General features: G+C 38.2%; 1 protein-coding gene across 17 annotated transcripts in view; it reads right to left on the bottom strand.

Moving 5' to 3' along the window:
- The window catches only part of LOC124160101 (calcium/calmodulin-dependent protein kinase type II alpha chain), a 320,103-nt gene that overhangs the window by 202,077 nt on the left and 96,078 nt on the right, over positions 1 to 21,948 (bottom strand). For all 17 annotated transcript variants that reach the window (XM_046535829.1, XM_046535833.1, XM_046535832.1 and 14 more), the window contains exons 3-4: positions 11,519 to 11,578; positions 284 to 338 (exon numbers count right to left, since the gene is read on the bottom strand). In XM_046535829.1, coding sequence (XP_046391785.1) covers positions 284 to 338; positions 11,519 to 11,578 — 115 coding nt within the window. The remainder of the gene's footprint in view (positions 1 to 283; positions 339 to 11,518; positions 11,579 to 21,948) is intronic.

The following is a 21,948-nucleotide window of genomic DNA, read 5'->3' as shown; positions in this document are numbered from 1 at the left end:
CAATTTATACACACAAAACAAGATACTACAGGGAGGTAGTTGGATAAACTCCTCGGCACAGACAATCTCAACTGGTGGGCCCAAGCGTGCTTCAGTATGTAAATCTGGCATTTTTTCACAACTTTGCATTCAATTGGCACAGGTATGAATGCTCCACTCTCATCAAAATTTGACAATCAACTTTGTGATATAAAAACTTATTTCACTAATATGAAAGCAAGAATAGTACATTTTTAAAAGGCATTTTAAACGAAACCAGAAATAAGAAGCAAAAGATACTTACAGGTCAAACACCAAATAATGGAAATTTTCTTCTTGTATGCTGTCATGCAGTCGCACTGAAAACAAAAAGAGCCACAGTTAAATTGAGGAATTCACCTATCCTATAATGGTGCCAAACATGAATAACACCAAGGTTCCCAGCTAAATATTTTGGACAGTGAACATTCCCCTGCCATTGTGGGAGAACCCACAGCATGGGCACTTAGCACTTAGACAAGTGCAGTGCGGAGCCTACACAATAATGAGCACCAGTAAATGCAAAAGGATTTGCCCCTTCCCCCCCTTAGACGACGCTTGCCTCAAGAATGGATAGGCAAAAAAAAGTTGAATTAACAATTTCATATCATGACCTTTTCAATACCTTACCATTACCTCCCCACACCACTCAGGTCATACTGTTTACACATTCAACGGAGGAGCTCACTCATAGCATGCTTTCAGCTAGTCCTTCATCCTAATGCATGCACTCCATGACTCCTTGGATGATAGTGGTTCACAGACTAAGCACCCTATGAATAATTATTGATGCGGGGGCCGATATTTTGCCGTAGCAACGTGTCTCCTGTTCATATGGTTGAAACAAAGAACCAAGAAAATGGAGCAAACGCATGCCATCCTAAATGATTTAATATCTGTGCCTCCCATCGTACGTATAGATCACATGGCTCCCCACATAGCAATGGGAGGGTGTCTCCGACACATGTCCAAGAGAGAAAAATCCAAGCTCATTTTCGGGAAGCAAGTTCTATTTTGCTCAAAACAATCAATACGAGGTTTTATGAGTGGTGCCATCCCAACGACCGATTCCCCTTTCCTGAGCCCATCCTCCTCCTAGCCAAATTCAAGCCCCACGCAAGGTGAAAAAGTCTGGAGGGCTTGAGTCCTAGCTTCTAAAGTGCAACCTTATGAGGTTGAAAAGGTTTCAGTTCCAACGTGTCAATGGTAGTACTTCTGGTCTAAATACTTTTTTAAATTAACCCAACGAATACGTATGCTGAAAGTGCAACTGCTGCATAGATGCCTCTCATCTCCAAGAGCACCTCTTCTCAGCCTCTCCTCCACATATGATGCTCCCCCCCTCCCTCCCTTCCATCCGCCACTTTCTCCCTTTTCATGCTATCTCCTTTCAACTTTCCCTCTTAATTCACCAAACAATCTCTCCCTACCATACGATGGTAAGTAAGGTCCCCGATGAGGTATAATGTTGAGGGAAGGGGCTGGGCTAAATCCCACTACTGTGCCGTGTGCAATGGTTCCCCTACTCTCGAGTCCGCCTGTCTGCGATTCACTATGACACTCATTATTGGCTTCAAAACCGTCAACAATGGAAGTGTTGATCCCCGCTCCCACCAAGTGTGACGATCGAGGAGTTGTCCGATTTCTCCAAGCAAGGAAGTTGCCTTTTAATAGAGATTCATCGGCAACTGACTCAAGTTTATGGTGAAGAGTGCATGTCCGTTCCAAAGGGCAGGGGTTTGGGACAATTGGTGCAGGGCTTTTGCTGAGAGTGGCATGGAAGTTCACGATAAAGAACGGAGTGGAAGACCACCGGTTTCGAATGTGATTGTCCAGAAGATCGATGGTGAGCTGCTCTAAGATTGGAGGGTCACTATCTGTGAACTTATTGAATGCATTCCCGAAGCTTCCCACAGCACAATTGAAAGAACTTTAACAGAAACGTTGGGTTATCGCAATATGCGTGCTCGCTGGGTCCCCCAGATGCTGACTGACAGACACAAAGAGCAACGCCTTGATTGTGTTCGCAAATTTCTTCAACAATGTGAGGGGGGAGGCAACAAGGAGTTGGAGTCTATCCTCACGGGAGATGAAACAAGGGCGTCCCATTACACCCCTGGAACAAAACACTCGTGTGGCAAACGCTTCAAGAGCAACAATGAACACCAAGCAGATGTCACACGCTCCCTCAACGGGTTGCTGGGAGACTTCTTCTCTTAGGAACTTAGGGATACAAAAGCTGGAGCACCGTCTTCAAAAGTGTGTTGAAAAAAATGGAGACTACGTTGAAAAATAGGCATAAGTGTAATCAATTCCACGATGTGAAAATTGATCACATTTAACAAAGTTTTCTATTTGTAAAAAATATGGGAACCTTACTTTTGGAACAACCCTCGCATGAATCTTGTGCTGCTCACTTGTTTTCATTGTCAGTCCACTCAATTCAATACCTCCCTCTTCTCTCACTCCCTCCCTTCGATCATCTATTTAACCTATTTAACACTAACATGTCCATGTTTCACAACCATAAAGAAGGGCCAATAAAACATTTTTTAAACAATAACATTTTCTTTTTTATTAAAAGGGCATATGGTGTTTCAAATTCGGATTTTAATCTCCTATCCACTCCAGTGTAACTTCCATCCCAAGACACTAGCGATGGACACTTGCTGGCGCACACCCATCAAATTGCAAAAAATTTGCCTTTGAGGCAGCTTCAGTATCCGTTGGCTAGATATTAGTGGCAATTTCAGATTTCAAACATGGAAGCATAGAGTACCACATAGAATTTTATTGTATTGTTTTTTTTTGAACAGGTAGGCACAGGGTAGATAAAAATCTTGACTTTTATGTAAAAATCATTACCTACTTCTGATTTTTTCCCTAAAAAGGAAATTGTTTATTATCATACACAACTTCAATGCAAAATATATATAAATTTTGGTGATGGGTCAGATCCATTCCTCGATTCTTCGCTGAGAACCGGAATCGAAAATGAGTACTTGCCAAGTTGAAAAATTGATTCTGATTCCAGTAGTACATACTTCAAACCACAAATTCATACACAACCGCGACTCCAATAGTAATTGGAATTTTTGCACCACGTAATCGTAATAACAAAACACATCGCATATAGATTCTAAGTGGCACACCACTTCCGGAGGAGCAAATCCAGACTAGGGAGCATGTGACAAGTATATGGTCAAGATACACTGATGCACTTGGAAAATACCCAAAGTCACCATAGCAAACACTGTTGAAGCCTAAGTGGAAGCTTATTTATCATAGATGAATGCACCACCAAATTCCTTCCCTGGGAAATACTGGAAGACTTGCATCTCCTACACAGAGCTGAAAGTATTAGCGAAAAAGTTTCTTCCCAAGTTTTTTCCCATCCACTGTGTTCAATGAAAGACTTTTTAGTTTGGCAGGAAAAATATGTGATGTAAAACGCAACAGGATTGATTCAGACTGAGTGAAGATGCTTTGCTTTCTGAGCAAAAATTTAAAATCCGTAGAACGAGATTAAATTTGGGAGACATTATTAATAATGATAAGATATTTACAATAAAAGATAGATATTAAAGGAAATACTTTTATTTTAAAATTAAACATGAGTGCTAATATTCTAAAGTAATACCTATGAGGTAACACCACTTTTCAGAAATGTTCTGTTTTGAAATTTAGCTATTATATTTTAATTACATAGTGATGATATGAAAGATGCTTTTGCCAACTGATTCTTTCGCAAAGTAATAATTTTTTAAAGTGGTTGTCTTGTTGCCTGGAATTAAGTGTTATTTTTCTTGGAGTCCGTAGTGTCAGAATCGATGGAATCGGTATCGGTAGAATTGGAATCGAAATGTCAGCATTGGAATCGTTAAAATTTTGGAATCGACCCATCACTAATTAATTCTTTTGCACCCCTTTTACTATAACAAATATTGAACACTGTAAGCTTAGTGAAAGATTTTCCCTTCATATTTTCACTCATTGATGTAGATGAAGGTATGTCATTCAAATTTATATGAATTTAGGGATGAACCAATACTAGCTCTAATACCAGTCATTAATTGTGGCACTGGGAATTTGCCATCCCATAATTTAGCTGTTTCTGAATCCTATACCATAACATTGAAGTTTTAGGTTTTTGCTGCCAATTGGGCCAGTAAAATGGACCGCTTGATAGCACCATTTACCACACACCATTATAGGCAATACAATCCCTACACACAAAGTAAAGACCACAGAAAAACATGAAAGTTTCCTAATGCTAGAAAGTAGTGACTGGCTCAAAAGGAATTGTGTACATATTATGCAGATACACAGCTGCCAAATATAAAGACATTCTTATTTGATGGATTTTGACGCAAACATGATATTATGTGGTTAAAAAGAGTAAATAGCACAACTAATATTCAATAAGATTACAATCTTAGAGTATATTTCATTATAGAATTTTAGTTTTTCCCACTGTAGAGTTTGATGGAAAATTGATCACATTTCCCACTGGATGTGGTATTGGGTAATTTCTCCCAAAGTTTCAAACGCTGAGTCTGCCATAGTCTTCAGGAGTAAACTCGTTACTGTATAATTTATTTATTTATTCATATCCTTGGTCCCTATTGTTGATTATTATGAGGAGTATGTTGTAATTATGAGGAGCAATTACAAAAACTGCTGACTTACGTCCTTTAAATGCTGCTTCAAGTTCAACAAAAAGAGGCTGGTAAATGATTTTACGAAAGGGTCTAGCCGGTTAAGATGGTGTAAAGTGCCCCCCGATGTTTTGAAAAATAAAAAATATACACTTGAAGTGCATCCAAAATTATGAGTTTCCCCAAAGTTTCAGGCCAAAACAATGGATAATAACCCCCAAAAAAATTGAAACACGATTTTTAGTTTTTTGATTATATCTCCAGTTTTTATTTTTGTAAAATTGTTATCTTGATTTTAAAATGTAAATATAATTACGTTCTACCACCCTGATTTTTTTCAAAATTTTTAGCACGCGAAAACGCGACGGCTAAGTATGAATGCCGGGAAATCTCCGTGTGACGTCGTTCTGGTTCCCGCTGCCGCAAGTGAGGTGACCTTGGGGCGAGGCTTTGAGCGCTGATACGACGCAGGATGCTAGCAGGTAGCCGAGTACCCAGCTAGCTGGTAGCACTTGGCTTAAATAAGGATTATTAATACCTTATCAAACGAAGAAAACTTTCCGACCTTAGCCAGTTTTAATAGGTGATTATTAAGACAAGTTTCCCTGAGCTCTATGCCTCATGCATGCATTGGTAATCTCAGACGATGTAAAACTCCTATCTACTCGTATAGAAACTAGGTCCCTGTGCCCAAAGAACCTTGCAATGATGCTTGGCGCTTCCTTTCCCCAAGCCTTTTCCTCCAATGCCTCGTACAGTCATGGTGCTGCTGTCTTGGTGTGAGAATCGTGTTTGCGATGCTAGGTCGTCCTGGTTTTATAATGCCTTTCGATAGTCTCACACTCTAACCCGAATAGATTTACTTTTCATCACCCAGGAGGAAATAGAAAATCTCTGTCGGAGTATGATATTTGGGATAAAGGGTCTGGCCGGTTAAGATGATGAAAAGTGCCCCCCGATGTTTTGAAAAATAAAAAATATACACTTGAAGTGCATCGAAAATGATGAGTTTCCCCAAAGTTTTAGGCCTTAACAATGGATAATAACCCCCAAAAAAATTGAGACACGATTTTTAGTTTTTTGACTATATCTCCAGTTTTTATTTTTGTAAAATCGTTATCTTGATTTTAAAATGTAAATGCCATTACGTTCTACCACCCTGATTTTTTTCAAAAATTTTAGACCCAAAACTAAACTTTTACATATGTTTGATTTATTCAAAATTAAATTTAAAAAATCAGGAAACAATGGACTCACCGAAAAAAATATATGTTGTTACACCTACATTAAAGTATATTCTTAATTTTTTTCAGATTTTTAAAATTGGTGGAACACTGTTAAAAACACGAATAACTGCTTTGCACCATTTGCATCTATGTATGTATTCCAGGAGGATATTTGAATTGATTGTTGAGAGCAGCGATTGTTGATCAGTTTGTAATATTATTGATTAAGGCTACAGATTAGCATACACAATTCCTATCACATTTAGATTAGTCGTAATTATTGGTTATAACCATACTGCTAGGCTTTAAGTTCGTCTTCCAGCTTCGTGAAATACAATGACTGTCATAAATGTTTTTCTTTCATCTCTCCTGACTTTAATTACCCTTGAAGTTATCGCCAGCATTTGAGCCAATTTACTAGGAGTGCGACAATATGACTGAATATTTGGGGACCAGTTTATGATGAAGCGATAACACTTCATCAATGTTGATGCCAGTATAAGAGGCTTTTTCTGATGCTTAATTTCTTAATCAGTGAGTGTTAAACAATAGATACGAGTCTCGTGCAGCACCGAGAGAGTAAATTATTCATATAAATCGGGGAGGGGAGGGGATCGGCCTGCGACTCTTGTATCCGCGACGCTGCGTGGGCGCTGGAATATTTTCTTCGCGGACTCAAATTAGGCATTTTGTGGCTAAACGGTGGCAGATACGTCAAAATGCACGAAATTTTGGTCTGAAGGATAGTAACTCAACAAAATTTATAGGAAATGACCATAAAATACTATATTTTTCGAATTTCGATCATCCCCACCTAAATTGCATTTGAGCGAGGGTCAGGGGTTCACCTAGAGGTCTCAAATTTTTCAGGCCTTATTTTTGATGGGTCCCACAACTTTTTTCATTGTGCCAGATGGATTTGAAAAAAATCGATTTTTCCGATCCACCCTAGTGTAGCTCTCTACGTTGCGGAAACGTGGACACTGAGAAAGGCGGACGAGAGACGATTGGAGGCATTCGAGATGTGAGTATGGAGAAGAATGGAGTAGGTGAAATGGACAGAGTGGAGGAGGAACGACAAAGTACTGGACATGGTGGGAGAGAAGAGACAGCTTTTAGATGAGATACCGAGGAGACATAGGGTTTGGATGGAATGAGTACTAAGCGGGGAGGGGATGTTGAAAACGGTCTGATTTTTAGATCGAATGAAGAAGGATAGGTCTTATAGTGAACTGAAGAGGAAAACCCTTTGAGGAAAGGGATGCTACCAAAATGCTTCTTATGTACTCAATGGAAATCTACCTCATTCGATAGAATACTCAATAACAATTTTATTTCTCATAGTAGTCTAGTCCAAATTGAGATGTAACTACTAAATGGTCGCTTATACCGCATATAGTTTCAACATTTACCCATGTATCTGGTGAAATTGTAGTCATTAAATCAAGAATTTTGTCGCCAGTAATTCAAGAATATTGTCTCCTCTGTTGAGTGCATTAATTAAATGCTTTAAGTCTCTTAACGTAAACAGAGCTATCATACCTCCTTTCAACTACATTTTTCTCTCTGTGCATGACCAGTGGCTATGCCTCTTCTCCAACATACTGAGGGGACATTGAAATATACGCTAATAAAAAAGCTTCATCCCTTATCCGTACCCTTGAATTTTCGAATCATAAACAAAAAAGCGATAAAAAATAAAAAATTTCGGCCTTTTGCCATTTGCAACGTTGGGATACAACATTTTGATCATAAAGTTCAGATTTGAACATGGCAGTACAAATTACTAGTAGGACAAAAATGGGAACTACTCCAAAAATTTTCGATGAAAATTATACCTTGACTGGACAAGTGGAGACATAGAAGAACTTAAAAAGAGTTGGTGTGTTTTGAAAGCGTTGTGAGGTGAAAGAAACGGCTGGTGGGTGCATGAGGAGGAGTGGAGCGGGAGGGGACCAAAATTCACTCTGAGACCAAATTTGATTTCGATGCAACGATAAGACGATTCATCAACCACTTGTACGGAGAGTCTTAGAAGAAGTCAGTTTAGATATCGTGACCCCGTGTACTCCAGGGAAGTTTTCCCGTTCCCTTTCCTATATTATTGATATATATACCGTTGCTTCTAATAAAATTCGACTTTTCACGGACGACGCAGTGCTGCACAGGAATATAAACAAAGAGTCCGACAGATTTGCGCTCAAGAGAGATGACAAAGCTTTAAACGATTGGTGTGGTACTGGGCAATTAGAGTTAAATCTTAACAAATTACTAGAAACGAATTTTTGGAGAAGATAAATACCCAACAGACGGTATTCAATTACATATAATAAAGCATAGTTTTTAAATGTAGAGTCAGTTAAGTGTTTAGGAGTAACTCTAACCCCGGACTTATTCGCTGAGGAAAGCACATTCAGGAAATTTGAGGGCAGGAAAATTGTAAATTAGGATTAATTAAAAGATTTACTCGCAAAAAATGCAATGGAAAAGTAAAAGAACTATGTCATTATACTGTCTTGTATTACCCCATATGGAGTACGCCGCTATGAAAAAGGAATGATTTCGGATGCAAATAAAATACAAAGGCGAGCATTAAGATTTGTTAAATATTGCTAAAATAGTAGTGTAACTGAACTAATTAGAAATTTAGAATGGTATAGTCTAACGGGAAGTCGAAGGGAAATTTTTGGATAAAATCTTTTGCGGAAATTACTAGTAAAATGCTTTACGCCTGATGTTCAAGTTATTCTACGATAGTCTAATAATCATGGTAGAAACGATCACAGGGATAAGATTAGGGAAATACACAGAACCGATAGATTATCTTATATATAAAAATGAATCGCAAAATGTGTTGGTAAGCGCATAACTCAACAACACCTGGACCAATTTGGCCAATTCTTTTTTTTTAAATGTTCGTTGAAGTCCAAGGATGGTTCTTACGGCGAGAAAAAATCGAATAATTGCCGGGAAAACCCTAAAAACAGCCCTTTTCTTTTTCACATACAAACGTTTTCTAATCTAAAATAAAAGAAAGTCGAAAATCGTGTTAGTTAGAACACTTATAACTCGAGAACGGCTGCACCGATGTCATTGAGATTTGGTTCTTTGAATTCCTCTCAGGCGGGGTTAACATATAGGCCATTAAAAAAAGGATAATTTCACAAAATAATTCATCTCTTTCATATGGACATGCTTTTAGGAGTTATAGTAACACAACAATTGATAAGTCGGTGAAAACTACAAATAAAATAATTTGTTTTGTTTTTACCACTTTAATAACTGAATTTCGTAACAAAATAACATTTTAATTACTACATATATTCAAAATATTAATTAAATTGAAATTAAATTTAAAAAAATTAATTCGAGCTAATTGTAAGCCCAGCCGTGGCCCAGCTCGAGTTGACGCTTCACTACCGTGTTTGTAAACAAATCTCCAAGCAATTGTTGACAAACGGTAATGTCCGTGTTCCTGTCGACCAATCGAGTAGTTTTAACTCATTTCCTTGGAATTATTGCAAATTATTTTCAGCGGAAAGTGAGCTCATCAACAAAGAGTTCTAGAATATGATTGATCACCAAAAGAATCAAAGATGGTTTATTTAGCGAGCAAGAACGAAGATGTGGATGACTAAAACGAGGTAAATTCAAATAGTTCGTACTCTGCATGGGTTCGAATCTTTTAAATGTGTTACAAACGAAGACGAAATCACCAACTATCTATCTGAATATTTTAAGTCCTTGGACGTACCTGGCTTACCAAGGCACAATTTACAGAAAAAATGTAGTTTCTGTGTTCATGATCTTTTGAAGCATAAACAAACCATAGCTATCCAACGGAACGTGTTTGGTGATTAAAAAAATTGGTAATGAATGTGATTCACGTAACTTTACTCAAAGGAAATTCAAAGGTGAGGAAGTCGTCATTCCGAAGATTCCATGATCTCAATTCATATGCCCTTATGAGCTTAAACGTATTCAATTTCCAATTCGTGTTGCATTCGTGATAACGATTAAAAATCGCATGGTCAGTCTTTCAGTTTTTGTGTTGTTTGTGCTCATGTGCTAATGAAAACCCATGATTTTCTCATGGTCAATTTAACGTGCTATGTTCACGAGTCGATAAACCATCCTCTGTATTTCTTCCTTCGCTTCAAGTGCGTAGCTAGGATAGGGGGTTTTGGGCGCAGCTAATACTACGGGTCTGTAGGGTATAGAAAACTCGCTAAGGTAAGCGGGAAGTGTGGGGGCACTTCCCCCAGACATTTTTTAAGATAAATGGTTCAAAATAGTGGGTTTTGCGGCTGTGTGAATAGTTAAATATGTTTTGTTTGTTAGTCATCCGTCCCCCTAATATTAATAACAAAATCTTTCATAAAAAAACTCTCTTAAGCTCTTGGGGGGGGGTTTATCCCCCAAAACCTCCCCTCGCTGCGTCACTGCTTTGCTTCGCTATATTTATTTAGCTTCATCCGCTTCATCTTGCGCCTGATAACAAAGCCAAAAGTGTTGTTTATCAGAAGGTGCTTGACGCAAGACATTAAACCCGAATGTGTAGGGCTCACCGTGGTGCGTTTACGCATGCAGTACGTTTACGCATTGCATTTTTTCCAAACACAGATACTAAAACTGGCGCGCCTTAAGTCATTTAATGCGAATGCTGCTTCATAGGGGCTTTTCTTTCACGATTTTGAGCATCAGTTACGCGTCGGTCTGGGGTTTGTCAACCTGCCCCCTGAATGGGCCAAGTGTATGCAACAGACTTGGACCTAAAAACATTTTTTACAGCTAATAACGCTAAAAGCCAACAACTATATGCGTATAATTTTTATTTCATGAACTGCTTCATTAAACCACAATGCCCAAAATTTCTTAAGCTAAAACGTAAGAAAATTTATTGAAAAAAATCCGCGTAAACGTGCTTCGATCCACCCTGTGTAGATTAAAAAAAGAAAATATCTTTCTGACAAGCAATTTTGGTACTCATTTACGTAGTTTTATTGAATTTGTATCCTTATTTTATTATAATAAATTAAACTTGATTAAAAACGATACAGCCGCTCTTGATTTATAACTGGTGTAAGTAAACTGTAAGTTCATTGATTGTTAGGCGGTACGAAGTTCGCCGGGTCAGCTAGTTATATCATATTATTATATTATAGATTAAGATATGTTTTTTTCCGTGGCCAATAAGGGAGCATAATAATTGCGAAAGTTTAGCTCTCTGATAGCTTGACTTAGTAGGTAACACAGGCTCTGCATGTATCGTTATTAACTTATTGTAATTGTTAATAATAGCTGTCTGAATGCATTTATTAGCACGTTATAACTCGTGCATGAATCAGTTATTTCACTAACTTTGCGTTTTCTACAACTAAATAACAGTTTTATTTTCATGACAGTGGTGATGACAATGATGTTTTATCTGATGGCTCTCATACATGTGCTTGGTCTGCGTCCGACAAGCCAGCGCATGTCTGATTGGTGCAGGCTAGGATGAGTGAGTGTTGAATGCCTGGTGTGGCTTTGGTGGTGGCTTATCTTGTAGGTGTACACGAAATGGAAAAAACACCTTTTTAAGGGAAAATTCTTAAATTTATACCACACACTCACCGATATTTGGATGCTGCAATTTCCGACATATCCGGGCCTCACGTTCCAGCTTCTGGAAATCTGCAACGACAGATAATAGCACAATTAGCACAAAAAGCTTAAATGGTCATGGATAATTCATCGAATCTTCCTTGGAAAAAGATAAATGACATTAATACGGGGATGAGGGGCAAGAGTACGCATCTAACAAACAATTATAAAAATTATACAATCAGGTTCAAGCTATTATTTTTATTTTTTCACAATTTGTTCCCTGTTTCATGTACTACAATAATCATCTTCCTTTGCTGCAGAATAAATTAATAACTGGAGTTATTTAGCAAAATGTAAGAGAAAAACACATAGGAAACTTGCCCCTCATGTGGGGCAAGAGTCCTAATCACAGTTTTCACATGTCAACCTTCTCTTACCATAAAATGAGGTGCAAGGTTCTTTCCTCCATGTTTTACATTCATAACGGATTATCCAATTAACAATTGGTGAATCCGAGTACAATTTTCCACAACCTACATAGTCATAACCAGTTTTTCCTATGAGGTGAATGCCCTGTTTGCCACTCAGAAACTGCCGCTTAGTATGACGCTGCAACCCTTGACTTTCTTTTTAGATATCTTCACGTTTAGTTTCTGGGTGTAGGGGGAACTCGTAAGAATTTCAGACCACTTTGAATTTTTCACGCCGATTTTACATTTGCAATGCTTTTGGATATTCTCTAATGCTATCAAGAGAGACATGTATGTGCCTCCCAATGTCTGCTAGGCAAAGTATTTTCGTACGTTGTAAGCATTAAGTAGTAAGCAGAGTAAAGTACTCAAGGTAGAAGGTTGTATAGACATGAATTTGGTAAGGGAGTATAAGGAAGGAATATTTTAGGGTTAAAAAAGCTTCTCCGCCTTCCATGACAAAGCTAGATCATCAGCAGCGAGTTTTCGATCTCCCTTAAAATGTTTCAGCCAGTCATTTTAAAAATGTCTAAATTAATGAATACCGAAAACTCATGCCTGTTCAAGGGTAGGTCGGACAAAAACAGGCAGTATGTTGCATATCTACGAATAAAACGCATCTAAAATTCTGCAAATAGATAATATTTTTCGAATTCCCAATCATTGCATGCTATGTGTTCTATTTCACATACCGTACTAAGACGTGCACGCAGAGACAATCTCCAAAATTTGTTATTCTAATGCTTCCCAATATGTTTTTCTCTTACAGTTTCCGCATTTTCTTTCAACACAATTATTAAAAAAGGAAATATAATATTTATGGCAGAAACTGTGAAGTCATAGTAAAAGCAATCCTTCAAAGTGGGACAGGAATCAGTGCCCGTGGGGCAAGAGTCTGCATGCGGACACTTGCCCCAACAGCACTTGCTACACCCAATACACCAAAACACAACCACATTGTGGGCTGCGAACCTGCTGACTGCATGAATTTTTGAGGCAAAGGATACATATAAAGGAATGCTAGAGAAACGTAGCAATTAAATAAATACCCAAAGCACATAAAAAATTACGCGGCCCTACAACAATTAAATAATCGTTGCCTAACACTGAAAACTAAGAAAAACTCCCGTTCTGTCGTTCGTTGTCTTCCACTAAACGCACCCCTGTGTTACATTTGGTCACGTTAATGAAACTGATTGACTACAAGTGGCATCATCCACGTATTTAGAGAAATATTTCGGAAAAGGAATCTTGCCCCGTGCGGACTCTTGCCCCTCACTCCCCTACGATGGAAAGACGACATCCAATCCCCAAGTGAAAACGATTCAAGTGCATATTCAGCCTTTAATCATGAAATTGGCACTTTTTTCTCAGTCCTTATTACTCGGCCTTTCCGCTGAACTACAATCTTGTCGTGATGGAAAGACTTGGCTGCCCTATGAACCCTAGAACTACATTGGCGGGAGTATTTTGCAATTATTCCCGGTAGAGCCATCCGTGCCAGATAGGTCGAATGTGTAAGGTGAAAGGTAGTCTACGTGATAATGTCACGTAAAAAAAAATTGATGGAATTGAAGTGGTAAAACCCTAACACCTATCTCTTCCCTGAAAACACGAAACGGAGCGCAAACAAATGAGTCTCAGAAACACGCCGGGGATCGGGAATCCTTAAGGAAAGGTGAAGCTAAAAGAAAGGAGGTCGGCAAGGTCATCGAGGTCGAAAATATGCGAAGCCCTTACAGAGAATTATCATCATCAGCAACAGCATCCAAGAAAGAAGAATTGAAGACCAAGAAGATGGAGAAGGAGAAAGTAGCAATGAATGTAGGAACGTGGAATGTGAGGACAATGATGAGGGCGGACAAGCTAGAAAATATCAAAAGGGAAATGGAGAAAGGGAGGATAGATATCTTGGGGCGATGTGAGGTGAGACGGAAGGATAGTGGGGACTATCTTAGTGATGGATGCATAAATGGTGAAGGGGAGGATGATCTAACAGAGGTACGTAGCGTTGGAATTAAACGGGAAAGTGGGTAAGAGTGGTAGGTAAGTAACAGGGTTCTGTAAAAAGTCAACTTTTTGTGGAGAGGTGTCGTGGATCAACACAACAAATGATCAACGAAGATATTGTCATCATCATCAGGCACTAACAGAAATTAACAGTTTCTGTTAGTACCTGATAATTATTTTATAGTGAAACATGTGTAGTACTCTGTTAATAAAATTGTGGGCAATACGATATCTTCGTTGGATACTAGGGTTCTGTAGGTTAACGTTGAGGCACTCTCCGCGGACTCCCTTAACAACCAGGAATAGGGAAGGAGGAGGAAATAGACGAGGATGGTAATGATGGAGTGAATGATAGGAAATACGAGTGGGCACTGTGGGATTGCGAGGGGGAAAGCGAGGATTCATCTCACACACAATCAGCATGTAGGGGCATAAGATGAATCCAGGGGAAAGAGGGAGGGGCATGCGAAGACTAAAGTTTAGGGGTTCAGTGAAAAACTTCACAGCGTTGGATGCGGACACCGAACAAAACGCAAGGCAGCATAACAGAAGACAATCAAGGGCTTTTGATGAAATTAGAAAGGGAGGTAGTTTTTGACATGAGTCATCTACGCATCACCTTTTTCGGCTTATACCCCCAATAGTTTCTTCATAATCCGAGGATGCTGTAATCAGGCTTCATTCACAAGTGACATTGCGCCAGTCATGGAAATTCTTTGCCTGGGTGCTAAGGAGATTCTCTACTGTCGAAAATAAACGATAAAATCATATATTTTACGGTACGAAGGCTATGTTTAACTAAAAAATATCGCAAAAGAAAATTTATTGAAACTGAAATGTACGAGGGTAGCCTTGTGCCGGGAATAGAACGTTCCTTATCACCTAGCAACTATAAATGGTGTTTACAAACAACTCTTTGCGTTGGTTAACACTAGAATCGCCACAGCGGTCATTTAGACTGCTGTCGATACTTTCAACAGTTGCCGATTAAGTTTAGTTGGATTTTGCGCAGAAAGAATGCAGCTTATTCCTTCCGGTAGCTCAGCCTTTTATTTTTCTTTACTTTAGAAAGGCACATAAACTAGAACAACAATGGTGATAACAAACTGTTTACAAACATCAACTGTTACTATATATCCAACACCCCCACTTAACAGCTTATGTCGTCAGGCCCATTCCATTCCTTAATTCTTCAAATTTTATTTTTGGAAGTGGCTACGTCAGTGCATCAGCAGTCATGTCCTCAGTCCTGCAGTAAACAAGCTGAATAACATTATTTTTCATTAAATCTCTTATAAAATGGTGCCGGACATCGATGTGCTTCGTTCTGGCACTAAATTTTTCATTTAAAGCTATTTTTATGCATCCCTTGTTGTCTTCATAGATTATTATTGGTTCATTCTGCACCTCCCCCATCAACTTTCACATCAACTTTCGGCATCCTTTTTGCTCTTCTGCAAGTATATTATTCTGGTCAATATGGCTATATATTTTATTTGTAATACAAGACGTGAGTATTTTGTATATAGTAGGTAGACATGTTATGGGTCGATATTGTGTTGTATCTTCCGTATTCATTGTTTTGGGCTTCATGTATGTTATCCCTGTTGTGAAGAAATCAGGGAGGTTTGTTGGGTTATTAATAATATCATTAAAACATTTGGCTATGGCTCCATGTAGATACGTAAACTGTTTATACCAGAAGTTTTGAATTCCATCAGGACCTGGTGATTTCCAATTATGTGCCTTTCTTAAAACTATTTTGATGTCCTCGGTTGAGATTTTAGTAAACTGCATTTCAACTAAATTAAGGTGTAAGTTTTCTTCGTTTCCAATCCAGCTTGCACTCGAATTGCTTTCTGTTGGGGTCGACCATATTGAGGACCAGAAGTTGTATACTCCATCCTGATCTGGCAATTTACCTTCGATGTCAGTTGTAGCAGATGATCTCAGCTTCTTGTAAAATGATTTTTCGGAAGTTTAAAATTCCCGGTTTTGTTCCTTTCTATTTAGAGACTTATTGTATCTTTTAAGGCACCCAACTTTAACTGCTAGTTTTTGTTTATTAAGTTCGAGCAACTCTTTGACATACCTGCTGTGGTTTTCATTAGCTACATCTGTGTTGAAATTTTTAAAAACACATTTAAGTGATGATAATAACTTTCTTGATCTATTTCCATTTTGATATTGGGTCAATTTACCAATTTGCTGCCTTAGATGCTTTATATCGCTCTCTAAGCGTTTTCTCCATGGTGGAATTGTTTTTTTTCTTACTGGCACTGTTTCAGATCGGGAGTTCGGTTTGATTTTAAAGCCTAAGTGTTTACTAATGGTGATAGAAGCAGCATAAATCAATGTATGGATGTCGGAAATATTGCTTAAATACTGGGTTAGCTGTGGTAGGATATTATTGACCATAGCGACGGTTTGCATAAACTTCGTTGATGTATTTATTTTTGGAATTTTCGGTCGCTGGCTGGGATCTGAACCGTAATATTCTATTACCGTTTTGGTTAGCAATTCTGATATTTCAGTCTCTTCAAGATTTGTCGTTTTGGACTGATTGGTGTCAATATGTTCTTCTTGGCATTGGCTATTGATGATTCCTGAGTTTCCTGTTTTAAAAATTTTGTTCCTAGATTCCTCTGCGGGACGTGGGGTTGTTGACGGTTCAGCTTCGCTAGATGTAGGTCCAACATTTAAACTGATTTCATCCTCATTTATTGGTGGGTCTATAAGGCTACTTCTGGACAATTCTTTGCTTACTTGATGTTTTATTTCTTCAAGTATTGGAACTGGTAAAAGGTTTTTTAATACAATTGCACGTCTCTGGTCGGCTACTCTTTGTTCGGTGACTACACATTCTGGGTAATGCTCTTTAAATTTCTCAAAAATGTATTTTCTATAACTAGTTTTATCTATTTCAAGCCGGGTTATGGTGTAATACGCATGCATGACACATTTATTCATTTCGGGAGTCCATTTCATACGTACACGATTTTTTCCTGCTTTAGTGGTCCCTTGATTTTCTACAGATGTAGATTGGGAAGCATCTAAAGCAGGTGTTTGCAGGTGTTTGGTGGTATTCATTCTATTATCATCGGCTGTGTTTCTTTCGGGTTCCCCGATGGGTGTCCGCCTGTTCAACCTCCCATCACTGACGGCTTGCATGCTGTCACGTCCAGCGTCAGCTCCAGACGTGCCCTGGCGAACCCCAGGCAGCGACCTTTCTCCGAGGCATCTCATACTCCGAGTCTCCATCTTTGATGGGGGATTTGCATTTTATACCTACTGCCAGGTCTTTAGAACAGCCGCCCCAGACATGGGGACAGACGCTGACCAGGACGCCGCCCAATGTGGGAACAGACACGCCTGGATTTCGGTTTCCGTTTTGGTCCGCGGGTGGTATTTTATTCCCCACCTACCCTGTATATCTGCCGAGCATTCCCCTATCCGCCACCTGGGGACGCGCCCAGGTGGCGGATAGGCGAATTATTATTATTTTTTTTTTTTTTAATGCACTTTCTCAGCTGATTAAAACCAGCTGGAAATATTCACCTATCCCAAGGTCAATTTAGGATTAGGCTCGGATGCTAAGGAAGAGAATTCACCCTATCCTACACTGTCCGATCATGCCCGACCCAGGAATCTTCTCACGATCTGGCAGGTCTGTAGTAAAACAGCTTTTTGCCCGAGGTTAATCAGTTGTTTTTTAATTCCCAGGTCTTCAACTTCTTTTTTGAATCTTTTAGACAAGACTCCCTCCGCAGAGATTATCAGTGGGTGTATGCTGACGTCTTTCAACTTCCAAATATTTTTTATTTCACCGGCTAAATTCTGATATTTTTGTATTTTCTCTCTTTCCGTAGACTCAACATTGTGATTTAGTGGCACTGCTACATCGACTATGTTTGCTCTTTGCTGTAATTTGTGGATCAATAAAATATCAGGCCTATTGTAATCTATGGTTTTATCTGTAAGTATCGGTCTATCCCAGTATAGGATGTGTGTATCTGTCTCTAGTACGGCGGGAGGATGGTATTTGTAATATGGTGGAGTATTTTTTAAAAGTCCATAGGTAGTTGCTAGGTTTTGGTGGATAATTTTGGCCAACTGGTTGTGCCTATTGAGATAGTCATTACCAGCAAGAGCTGAGCACCCCGAAGTTATGTGTTCAATGGATTCACCCGTTTTCCCACATTTTCTACATTTATCTGCAATTTCAAGTTTTAATATATTTTTTTCATAGTTGTGAGTTCGTATAACTCTGTCTTGAATTGCCATCACAAACCCTTCAGTCTCCGGGTATAAATAGCCATCTTGGAGCCATTTCAGAGAGGCGTTTCTGTCAATTATTATTATTATTATTATTCTTAGTATTATTATTATTATAGTATTTTACCGATTAAGGTAGGTTTCCATGGAGTGCTAAAGAAGTGATCTGGGAGCCTCCCTTTCCTTCCAGCACTGCCTTCTTCAACTCATAATAAAGCCTACTCCCTACTTCAAACTATCTAAAAATCCTATTCCCTTCCCTCTCCTCCCTCGATTACTCAACACTCTTCCCTCTAACACCATTTTCAACATCCCCTCCCCGCTGCCGCGTCTTTCATTGCGTTTACTTAAACTTAATTTAATTACTGAATTCATCGAATAAAATAGTGATACCCTATTCATTCTGACATTCTGGCCGAAAAATGAAATAACTACTTAAACTTGATTAAATTCCATGTCGAACTGTATTTTACTTTGAAGTACTCATTGTCAGTAAATTTTAATTTTAGTTCATTTTGCCTCTATGGCCGAATCAAAGCAGAAATTATCCATCATGAACTGATTATATTTAAAGTTTCATGTTTTGAACTGTTTTAATGTTTAATTTAGAATTACTCAGAAAGAATTAACTTTCCGTTCAATCTTACCCTTTTGGCCGAAAAATACTTTAATTTTGCTTCAACTTTATTTAAAATCCATCATTGAATAATATAAGTTTATAGTTTCATGTTTTGAGCTGTGAGTAATACTCGCATTGCCAATCGGACGGACACTTTTAAATACAGGACGAGACATCAGGGTTAGTGAATAATGGCAGCCTCCCCCGAAACGGCCATGAAAATGTAGAAGTACTTTTCATAAAACTCTTTTTCTTAAAGCAGAGTTCTCAACTAAGAGGACATACTCTCAAATTTAAATATTTCAAACGTTTTTTAGTGATTTTGTGTTAGAAAAATTATGTGTTTCTCAAATAAATATTTAGTTGACCACAACAGGCATAGTTTTCACGTGTCAATGATAGATATCAGAAACGCTATGGGTTGTGCAAAAAATCCACAGAGGAAAAATCATTCGCCTTGACCGGGACCTCTGTGGATTTTTCGCACAATTTGTGCATTGCGGGTGACTCCGTAAAAGTTTTATCACCGTGGCTAGTCCCGGTATACTCGAATAACGCTATGGGTTTTTATTCTATCTGGTTTTCACTTACTTCCACAACAAGATATTGGCCGAATGACGACGATAAAGGCATGGAATTGGTTCGGAAATCATTTAGCCGAAGGATATTTAGATCAATAATAGAAAATTTACAATTTTCAGACAATGCCTGTCTGGACAAAAATGACAGATTTGTAAATTTTGACCTCTATATTACGACTGGAGGTAAAAATGTTTACAATTAGGAATTTTTGCCCATAACTTGTCAATAAATGAACAAATGGTATCTTACTTTGGTTGCCACGGTGCAAAAATGTTCTTTAAAAACAAGTCCTTAAGATTTGGCCTTAAACTTTGGGGCTCATGTTATTCAGACGGCTTTAGGGTTCAACCATATGCTGGGCGAAGGGAAATGACTTCGATCGAAAGTTAGGTTTGGGGCAAGTGTTATTGTGGAATTGTTGAAGGTTATCCCTGAACCCTGTAAAGATCGCATGCTATTCAATAACTTCTTTTCATCATGCATATTATTTATTGTTTTGAAATAAAAAGGATTTTTGCAACGGGAACCATCCGTGAAAATAGAATGGAGAAGTGCTGTGGGTCTTAGTATTGTTCGATGGGATGATAACTCGGTTGTCACTGTAGACAGCAATACAAGTTCTGCGCTTCCATAGTGGACAGGAAAACGTTATAGTAGAAAAGAGAAGAAAGAAAATAATATTCCATAGCCTCGAGATATTGGGGAGTATAGTAAATACATGGGACCTACACGATAATGCAAATACAAATAGCCGCACTAGAATTCGAGGAAAAAAGGTGGTGGCCCTAGTTTATCAACTTACTGGACAGCGTTTGCACTAATGCCTGGAAATTGTACAGGTTAACAACAGAAGTAAATGTCACTGGTTGACTCCAAATCGTATCTAGAAGAGAAGCATCTAAAAAGTTAAGTGAATAATTCAGTAGATGACGTACCCCAATGCAAACACACAAAAAGGTAGGCCATATAATTTATCGCTGATTCGTGAAGTAAGGAAGGATGAATTCGGAATTGAATAGAGTTCAAAAAAGTGAAACCAGAAGAAGGTGCCGACCAAACTGTAAAAGCCAAACTACATATGAATTAACAAATTTTTGTGTTCCATTGCACCCTGAATGCTTTCATGTGTTTCATAAATAGTCATTATTTGTTGTACTTCTATCTTTAGTGATACAAATTTCAACTAAAAACCGTTAAATACATGCTCATCTGAGAAAATATTAGATTTGACTCATTTATATCAAAACCGTAATGAATGTCTATTTTATAATGGATTTAGGTTTAACAATACTACATCTCTTTGGACACATAATATTAAGATTTTTTACTATCAAATATGACGATATCCGATAAATACGTGGTTAAAAAAAGGCGTAGGATTAAATCTGACAGTAAAAACGGCACAATCCTACAAGATGGCGATATATGGCAATGCGGATTGCATAACTGCCGATAGACCTAATTCAGCCAAATTAGCGAAAACGCAACATTAATTTTTTTCCATAAACACATTTTTTTGAGGGTCAATATTTTCAATTTACCTTATTTAGCATGTTTTTGGGTGAATTAGAATAAAAAAATAATATACTTTCTTCTATATCTTTACTTGGCCATAATGGGTTAACAACTGTTTGAAATACATATAGGCGGCTTTTGTTCTTAGTAGAGTCAAGGTACAGGTGTTGATATGACCGTCTTAAAATTAGCTTAGTTGTTAGTCACTCAATCCCTTCGTTTGTTTACAAGCGAAGAGACTGCAGCGCTATTTCACTGTAACTCCCTTAAAAATAATCCGAAAGCCTTAGTGTTGTCGTCCAAATATTCGCCCAATATTTTTTGTTTGAATTCATTCAATGCCTCCATAAGAGTTTTCTTCGTCTCTCCATAAGATTTTATAATTGTCCCGCATTTATTTTATTTTGGCACAAGAAAGATCCACAGGTGCCTTTTTCATTTAGGCGTGGACTACCCTTCAACGCTTTAGAGCTTGCAAAATGTAAACATACTTGTTCCATGCGTCGTTAGCCCCAAGTTTGAGAATTGCGTCTTGGAATTCATTGAATTAGACCGAAAAGTACTGCTTTAACCATTAAAAAATACGCCTTTTGGAATAAATAGACCCTTCTTCTCGACGCAGGTCATCTATCGGAGACTGTGGAACCATGAACTATGTCCTTGTGATCACTAATACCAGTCTCAGTTCTGACTACGCAATCTGGTATATTCAATGCTCAGATCAAGTCTGTTGTTGTCTCAGATCAAGACTGTCAAGTATATTGTTACCCCTGGTAGGTGTACATACTATACTAATCCTAAAATGGGTTTTGTTATTAAGAATATTAGGTTGCACAAAGGTTAAGAAAACACTTAGCTGTTTCACAAAATAAAATATATTGCGACCGGTTTCGATACAGCGTATCATCTGGCGAAAGAATATAAGAATTAATAAGCATTTAAGAATATTAGGAAAAAGCGAAGACAAAGTGAGAGAAATTAGCTAC

Source organism: Ischnura elegans, chromosome 6 (assembly GCF_921293095.1).
Source record: "Ischnura elegans chromosome 6, ioIscEleg1.1, whole genome shotgun sequence".
In the NCBI taxonomy this organism is placed as follows: domain Eukaryota; kingdom Metazoa; phylum Arthropoda; class Insecta; order Odonata; family Coenagrionidae; genus Ischnura; species Ischnura elegans.
The sequence above is the reverse complement of the archived record's forward strand: the minus strand, read 5'-3'. Positions and strand labels throughout refer to the sequence as shown.